The sequence below is a fragment of the Mastomys coucha genome, unplaced genomic scaffold (genome assembly GCF_008632895.1).
Source record: "Mastomys coucha isolate ucsf_1 unplaced genomic scaffold, UCSF_Mcou_1 pScaffold20, whole genome shotgun sequence".
Classification (NCBI taxonomy): domain Eukaryota; kingdom Metazoa; phylum Chordata; class Mammalia; order Rodentia; family Muridae; genus Mastomys; species Mastomys coucha.
In genome coordinates this window covers 18,921,232-18,930,128 of record NW_022196903.1, presented here as the reverse complement: position 1 = coordinate 18,930,128, position 8,897 = coordinate 18,921,232, and the positions used below count along the sequence as shown (strand labels likewise).

At 37.9% G+C, this 8,897-nt stretch overlaps 1 protein-coding gene and 1 long non-coding RNA gene across 24 annotated transcripts in view; one reads left to right on the top strand and one right to left on the bottom strand.

Moving 5' to 3' along the window:
• LOC116098632 overlaps positions 1 to 7,231 on the bottom strand; it is a 23,595-nt gene extending 16,364 nt beyond the window's left edge. Inside the window, exons 1-3 of the long non-coding RNA XR_004121897.1 lie at positions 7,099 to 7,231; positions 4,389 to 4,489; positions 3,845 to 3,971 (exon numbers count right to left, since the gene is read on the bottom strand). This is a non-coding gene — a long non-coding RNA (uncharacterized LOC116098632). The remainder of the gene's footprint in view (positions 1 to 3,844; positions 3,972 to 4,388; positions 4,490 to 7,098) is intronic.
• Cadps2 (calcium dependent secretion activator 2) overlaps positions 1 to 8,897 on the top strand; it is a 529,581-nt gene that overhangs the window by 136,919 nt on the left and 383,765 nt on the right. For 22 of the 23 annotated variants that reach the window (XM_031381287.1, XM_031381283.1, XM_031381275.1 and 19 more), the window contains exon 2: positions 2,802 to 2,915. In XM_031381287.1, coding sequence (XP_031237147.1) covers positions 2,802 to 2,915 — 114 coding nt within the window. Of the gene's footprint in view, positions 1 to 1,691; positions 1,743 to 2,801; positions 2,916 to 8,897 lie in introns of those variants that run through there. The other variant, XM_031381290.1, reaches the window with a different exon arrangement.

The following is an 8,897-nucleotide window of genomic DNA, read 5'->3' as shown; positions in this document are numbered from 1 at the left end:
TTGGTTCAACTTTTATATAATCATTTACATAATCATTGTGATTATGGTGCAATTTATGTCTTTCTCTGTGGAAATATGGTTGGTATTATGGCACTCTTTGGTATTAGACTGTAGTTAAAGGTGGACCTCAGTAAACAAATCACTTTTTGAGTAGTATTTGAGTTGCTATGCATGTATTCATTTCTGGTTATTTTTCTTTCCATCTCTCAACTATCCTGTTTTTGAGTATAGAACATGCTTTTGTAGAACTACTTTCTGGGAGCTACCATCAGGGTTGCATTTGAAGATTAATTTCATTTTTCTTTCCCCATTTCTTCTACATGGAAATATAACTACTTTGTGCTAATTAAATGACTTTATCAACTCCTTAGATAACTGTAACTTTCAGTGCTCTTTTATTTTTTTAAATGTAACTGTAATATCTTTTACTTATATGCATCTTCATTTAAAGATCTTAATTCATGAACTTTGTCATGAAAAACTTGCAAATAAAAACATCACACACCATAATAAACTGGAGCCATAGTCAAATGGAAGCTATGGAGCTTTGCATTAAACTTTGCACTTTCAATTTTGGATGTCTGTTATCTACTTATCCACCACCAAAAGCAACAGCATAACAGAGTTAGAATTCTCTTACTTGTAGAAATTGAATCTTGATATGTAGATACATACTTGTGCACGTTTTTTAGAACTGTACCAGCTTTATTGTAGTTTCTGTGTCAATGACTTCTCCCAATCTCCTTTCTTTGGTTAGTATCTTTGTGTTTACCATTCCATAAATATTGGAAAGTAATTCTCACAAATAAAGTTAAAGAGATAAAAGTAGAACTTGCAAAGATCATATTTTGGAGGCATTTCTCAGCAGAGTAACAAAATTCTTTGGACTGAAGAAAATTGAAAGAGAAACAAGTTATTTGTCAGGAAACAATGTTTCAGCGAATGAGGGAGGTGGGACAAATGGTTATGAAAGTTTTCTCTGTATCACTGCCATTCTTACAAGCATTTTCATTTCAAGTTTCACTGGACACTAGATTTGTAAGGTGAAGCCCTTTCTTTCAACTGCCATGGCTTGGGAGCTAACGCCTTTATCAGTTGCCTCTCACCAAGCAGCCGCTGCTCCAGTTCCCTTTGGTCCTTCTGTGAGCTCTCCTTAGGAGGCCAAAGTTGTGGACTTACTTTCGTATTGCTTCTACACATGTGTACAGAAGGTGCCTGCTTTCATTTTCTGCATGTTAGGGGAACAGAGATTGTAATTTAATGCAGATGTTCCATGCTGCTGTTCTTTAGCCAGGCTAGCTTCTAAAACGAAAGAGTTAACTTCAGTAAAGAACTAGACCATCTTCATCTTTCAGTCCTCAGAGCAAGCACATTTTAGTTATTTTCTAGCACCTGGGTACAATAGGATACTTATGTATTAGCCTTTTGGTACTAGAGCAGTTTCATTTCAAGCTTTCTTGTCTGTTAGAGTCCTAAATAAAATCCAGTTTTTGAAAGAGCTTGTCTCCCTCATATTCGAATGGCATTTTAATAAGCCCTTTGAAAAGATTTAAACTTATTTCATACCAGCTTTCTTTTTGAAGCCAAATCATACCGGTTTGTTTAGCTTTCTAATCCTTTAATCATTTTTCCACAGCATGGTTCCACACGCTTCACATCCTTCTATAGGTTCCACAATGTGAGAAAGTCCTCCAATATGTCTAATCAGGATGGGGTGGAGCAGAAGCATCACTGCTTTGCAGGTTATTATGTATTGCAACATATACTATTCCCAGAACTGCCTTGTTCAACTACAACATGGGCATAGCATTTCTGTTCCTCTAGGCCATATTTGCCAACCTTGTGTTTGTGTGTGTGTGTGTGTGTGTGTGTGTGTGTGTGCATGTGCAATGAAGTTGAGCTTCCTCTCATGAAAGCACATAGGGCACTGAGACAGATGTTTTCAGGGGCCTGTACTGGGTTTAAATCTCTATTTCTGCTATCATAAAATTAATTATAACTTTTTGAACAAGAGGCACCTTATTTTTATTTTGCATTGGAGAGTAAAATTATGTAGCTGATACTGTTGCAGTTTACTAGAAGGCATGATGGGTGAGTCATAACGTGAGTCTAAGCTAACCTTGGTGGTCATGATGGCCAGTAGTGATGGTAGAGGCATTCCCAGTGGTGATTAAATCGGGTTATAAATTTGTGTTCTCCCAGTAGGATTGACTAGTTCCCAGTTTACCTATTGTATCTCTGGTCTTCTGAATTTATCATCTGTTTATGGCTCCATTTATTTCAGTTCAGGTATTTGAAGCACGCTTGTTCATGGAATTCGAACTTGTAGAAGCCAGCACTTGTTTCTTTCTGAAGATTCTTTGTCAGGAGTCCCTCCTGTCTTTTAGGGCTTCACAGCTTATTGCTTCCTGCCCCGAAAAGGTGTCTACTCCTTTCTAAGAGCTCTGACCCTTTTCCCTTTGTTTATTCAGCACTATTTAATACATCAGTCTCCCAGCAAATTTTTAGTTATCTTTCCTGTTTCTGCGAAGGGATTGGAAGCTAAAACTAGAGACTCTGTGTAAGGGAGATATTTGGAGTCTAAGTCTGTATTTCAATTTAGAAATGCAAGGAAGTCACTTGGTAAAAAAAAAAGTTCATAAAGAGTACAAAGAGTAAGATATTTCACTTTTACTACAAAGATAATTCAGTGTCTAATCAAATGTACATTGCATCCAATGTAACTTTTAATACTTGTATGTATCAGATGACTTATATATTCATTCATTTACTCATTTGCTTGTTTGTTTGTTTTTTCGTAGCTTAACAAACAACAGTTGCAGTTACTGAAAGAACGGTTCCAGGCCTTCCTCAATGGAGAAACTCAGATAGTTGCGGACGAAGCCTTCTGCAATGCGGTCCGGAGTTACTATGAGGTGAGTTTACAGAGCTGTGTTGGGAACTCTGGTGCTTTCTAAGACCATTTCACTGGGGTGGCAAGGACGCTTCTGAGCTTTTGATTTTCTCCTAAGGATTTATGCTTCTATTTTGCAATTTAAAAACGCTTAATTCCATAGCCTGTTTTGGGGAGATAAATAAAATTGGAAATTATTCACATTGTTTGCGAGGTGGTGTTTGGAATCATCTTCTGGCAGTGACTCCTACAGCTGAGTGTAGCTATCTTGTGGTTCACATTCATAAATGATCCTTTTCACTCAGGCTTTCAATAGTAAATTACTACCTTATGCCAGTTTGCTATTTAGGCTTTATAATAATTAAGGGCACTGATTAATTTCAAGAGAATGCATTCTTCTCACTGAATGAATAATACGACCCGTTCCTTCTTGCTGTTACTTCTGACTTTAGCTTCTGACTCAGATGGGAATTCTGAGTGTATTTCTTGTGAGTGGCTTTTCCATGTTATCATTTGTTTGTTTCAGTGAGGTGCCCATAGACATTAAGTTGGAATGTTCACTTAATGCCCTAAGTACCTCAGAGTCACTTGGAGAATGGGTTCCTGTCCTTGTGTAAATGCCTTAAATGTTTCTGTCTGAAGAAACACGGCATACAACATACCATGGGCTAGTACAAAATTGAAAGTGTGGAATCATAATATTCTGAACTTCCCTGAGGCAGGGACTATTGTACAAAACAAAATATCCAGCTGCTTAGTTTTGTGATTCATAGATCATATGCTTCTTAATATATCAGTCCACAAGTATATATTGAATTAAAGGAACACATGATAGTTGTTGAAGTCTTGCTTACCAAGGTCACATGACAAAGGTCTTGGGGCTGTAGCAGATACATTGTTTAACTTGATCTTAGCTAGGGCTATCTTAACAATATAGGGTTTATATCTTACCTTGAAAGCCGGAGGGTTGCATGATGAAATCTTTCCCCAAATTTTAAGAGATGAGGATACATTTACATATATGTAAATAGCAAGTAGTGAGGGAAAAAACACTGTGGATTTCAAGGAAAGCTGCCACCTGGTGTCAATGAAAAAAAATCAAGGAGGCCATGTTGGATTTTGATAAATATGCCCTGGCACACTAAGAGAAAGGTGTAATTGGAAAACAATGGATGGATGAAGGTGTCTTTTTTTTTTAACTATCTTTATAACATTTGCCTAAATCTAAAATTACTCCAAAATAGGTGTCTTCTTTTTCTAAATCGTATGAGGATTTATAGTGAACCCTACAATCATCAGGTCAGCGGGTGTTAGTAAAAAGAACAAACAAATTAAGGGAGCATAATAGAGTACTGGGAAACACACTACTACTATAAAATGACCTCCGCGCTGAGAACAGCCATAGTACAGTGGAGAAATGATAGTCATTCCAAACATGTTCTGGAATAAGTCTATACCCACGTGCAAAACGTTAATCTGGACTTGGAATTCGTACCTTTCACAGAGTGGGTCATGGACTTAGGTGCAACACCTTGTAACTCCCAGAAGAAATGGGAAAAGACATATATGACTTTGGGTTGGACCTTGACTCCTTCCCTGAAAAAAAGAAAGCGATCATGATGGAACTTTAAAAAAAATACCTTCTCTAAAAGAGTTTCTGCCAAGTTAGTGAGAAGGGACACAGCATTGGCTGGTGAAGTGCTTACAGGACATGCCTAATAAAGGATTAATGTCCAGCATATGTGGAGAACTCAAGAATTCACCAATAATGAAACGGATTAAAATGACCACAACTTGATATCACATAGAGGGATCAAAGGAATATGATGGATACAAACTGTTGCCAGAGAATTACAAAGTAAAGTAATGAAACAGCACTGGTTGAATGGTCATGGCGCAGAATTGATATTATAGATAGGTAGTGCATAATAATGGTTTCCTTAGGTTTTTTTTTTAAAACTGCTTGAGAATCTTTTTTTTTTTTAAGATTTATTTATTTTTATATCCAAGTATACTATAGCTGTCTTCAGATACCAGGAGAGGGCATCAGATCTCATTACAGATGGTTGTGAGTCACCATGTGGTTGCTGGGATTTGAACTCCGGACCTTTGGAAGAGCAGTCAGTGCTTTTAACCACTGAATCATCTCTCCAGCCCCTGCTTGAGAATCTTATATGTGCATATAATGTGTATTTATCAATCCACTGCCCGTTCCTTTTCCTCCAGTTCCTTCTCTGTCTCCTTTAATGCTTTTTCTCCCAACTTTTGTGTATTCTCTTTTTTTAAAGTTCATGTAATCTACTTAATGGTTCCTGTGTGTGCAGGAGTGTCTATCTACTGGAGTATGGAGAGCCCATGGGGACAGCATCTGAAAGAACACTGTCCTTTCCCCAGTATTCATCCATTGCCAGTATCTTTCAGCAAAAGGTGTGATTTCTGAACCCCTCCTGCACCTATACAGGGATCTGATAAATTTTTCCTATATTGGCCTGTGCATGTAATTACAATTGTTGGGTGTTCATGTGAGCAAAAGCATTATCATGTATGGTAAATACTATTTTTTGAAGACATCTACTAGCTCAGACTCTTAGAATCTTTCATCTCTACTTCTGCGGTGACTCCTAAGCCTTGCGGTCAACAGACATGATTGATGTACATGTCCCATTTAGAGCTAAGCATTCTCTAGCCTTTTATTCTCTGAATGTTGACAAATTGTGGATCCTTATTAATCACCATCTACTGTAAAAAGAACCTTCTCTGATGAGAGGTAGGTAATACACTCATTATTGGTTATAAAATAAGAATTTAGGGAGTGATTTATTAGTGTGTCCGTTTAGCATAAGCTGTTTTTAAGTAAGCACAATACAAAGCATATGCATAAGCTGTGCAGATGAAATTGACTCTAGTGAAGTAGCGCCGATACTCATTGTGTTCCTCCTGAGAATTGTATTTTCTTCTGAGCACAATGAATTGGGAGTGACTTTATTTGCAACTTCTCACAAAGGATTTATAGTTTGTTTATTTTACTTACTCTCTTCTCTTTCCAAAGACTGAGTGAGAGTTAGATTAATTTACATTTGTTTTATTTTTCTTTTAAATAACCATAGGAGTGTTGTGATTTGAATGAGAAATGACATCCATAGGCTCCTATATTTTGTTCTCAGGTGATGTTACTATTTGGGGAGGCTATGGACCCTGGAAGAGATGGAGCCTTCCTACAGGAAGCAAGTCACTAGGAGAGGGCTTTACACTTGTAGCTTTGCCAGTTTCCATTTAGTGGTCTATGCTTTCTACATGTGTATGGAGACATGTGATCTCTCAGCTTCCGACTTAAGGGACCTTTGGCCGTGGCCTCCTCAGCATTATAGATACGAAAATAAGCTCTTCTCTTCCACAAGTTACTTTTGGTCATGGTATTTATTTCAGCAACAAAAAGTAACCAATTAGAGCATTAGAGTAAACAGCCTTACTCCCACTGTGATCACTACTACTAAACATTCAGTTTTTTACATTTCTATAGGGAGGCAAATGCGAAGTCCTACAATAAATTAAAACATAATATCAGTGGCTTTTCATATGACACTTGTAAATAAATATTCCCACTTCAAAATTCTAACTCTCAAATTTGACTCATTATTTTATATGCAACGTGGACTCAACAATTGGAATTCAGAAGGCTTCTGCTTAGATGTGCCTTCAAGGACTCCTTATAAAAGAAGTAGTAAATTTTTGCTAGATAATTGTACTGGGTAGTTTTATGTCAACTAAACGCAAGCTAGAGTTATCTGACAAGAGGGAACCTCCATTGGCAATATGCTTCCAAAAGGTCCACTGTGCACAAGCCTGTGCAGTTTGATGGGGGAGAGCCCAGCCCATTGTAGGTGATGCCATCCCTGTGCAATGTAAAAAAGCAGGCTAAGCAAATCATGGTGAGCAAGCCAGTAAGAAACACACATCCATGGCCTCTGCCATCAGTCCCCGCCTCCAGGTTCCTGCTCTTTTTCTGTCCTGACTTCCTTCAGTGATGTACTACATGTCAGGTGGGTACTCCACTTAGTTTCCTTTGGATTCTATTTTCTTATTCATGAATCATGGATGACCCCCTAGAGGATATCCTCTCTTGATCCTAGCTTCCTCCTCTACTGGATTGGAGCTGAGTAGAGTACAGGCTCCACTCTGCATCCATCCGTGCAGCTGTAACTCACGTTGTTCCCATGGGCTGTTGCCCCATCTGTAGCAGGAAAAAGATGGCCTCCAAGCCCTTCCAGTTGTATAGTGCTCTGGACATTCAGTGTTGTTTCTGTGCATCTATCCATTCCGTTGTGTCAAATGATCGTGCATCTCTAAAATATGAAGAACAATACAGGACTATGGCTCGACCCATGACACTTACTTCCTTATATATACTCTTAATTCTTAGTTCAGCTAACAGAGGAATTGACTTCGGCAGCTAGCTCTTTCTACAGAAATAATCTCTGATCTAACTGCCCTCCACCACATTCACGTTTATCGCTGCTAATGCATGAAAATTGGGAGCTTTTAAAGGCTTTTCGTTGTTGTTTTGGTTTGTTTTTATGAGATTTCCATACCTTTTACAGACTTTATATAGCACATGTTCCTTAGTTTTTCATATGCAAGCTAGAAGGGAAATGGCTGGAAGATAACATTTAAATGTTTTAATGGAAATTCTGTCATTTTACTGAAATAGAAAGATTTACTTTGCATATGCTAGAAAGCATTTGACCTGTCAAAATCTCGTTTTGAACTTTGAAATAATGCCATGGAAGAGGCATTCATGGAGAATTGATGATCGCTAAGTAAACCAAGATTGGCAGCTTGTGGCAGGAGGGATAAAAGAAAAAAAGGTCAGCGCGTTCACAGATGAAATCCAGCAGGCGGTAATGAGGAGTGAGATTTCAGCTTTGCACTGAGTTCTGCAGATCACATCGTGTTTGTGTTTTGTTTCTTTTTCTTTTCTTTCTTTTTTTTTTTGATATTAGCTGTTTGAGTTCACATCATACTTTTTGTATATATGCTAAGGATGGCATCTTTAAGAATCTGGAAAATGTGCTTTTATGTCTGAGATTCACATTGCTATTTAGAGCATTTAGGTTGATGTTACCTGTCAGTGGGCTGTGTAGTCACTTGCATTATTGATGACATCCATCTTTTAAATGTAGACCAAGTGATGTGCATATGAAAGTAATATCTGACAATAATTGAGAAAAACCAATAGTTTCGGAATTGATCTCTAAGCAATTTTAGAACAAACCAAGCTTATGAATTTTCCATGTCTGTGTAGCGTGTTTGTGACACACAGCAGGGCCAAGCCTCTGTCTAATTCATTTCTTTCTGCATTTCTGTAACAGGGGAGTAGTCTGTTCAACACCTCCATTTGGTCCCCAGTGTAGACACTAAATGCACATAGCAGTAAAGAGCAGAGGTCCCTGCAGATAGCTTCAGAGTGGCATTCCCTAATTTCCACATTCAACACCAGGTTAGGGTGAGCACATGGACACATTTTAAATGCTCAGTGTTCAGTGATGTCATATTATTTTTGTACTTTGGCATTGCTTCAAAATAAAGATTTTTGTGCACCTGTGTGTTTGTGATTCTTTCAAGAGTGTTTATAGCCACTGGATTCTTAGACCCTCTTAGTACTGAGCTCAGTTCAGTATCAGCAAAGCCCTAGAAACTGCATGTCATTTTTTTTAGTGGATCTCTGAGCTGCAATACTGCTGTAGGTCCCTGGAGAGATCCCCGTTTGGTCACAGGTTTCATTTGGATGGGGATACTCCTTCAGTCTTTGTGTAACTTTGTATTTTCTCTTCAGAAGTTTGTCTTTTTTTATTATCTAAATTTAATCTCTCCCACATTCTACCAACATTGTCTTAGGTGAGTAGTTTCTGCCTCACTGCTTTTCTGCCTAAATTTAGAATTAATATTTCCAAGTTTTGAGTCACAAGAGCAAATGATCCCATTTCCTTGTTCTCAAAAGGCTCAT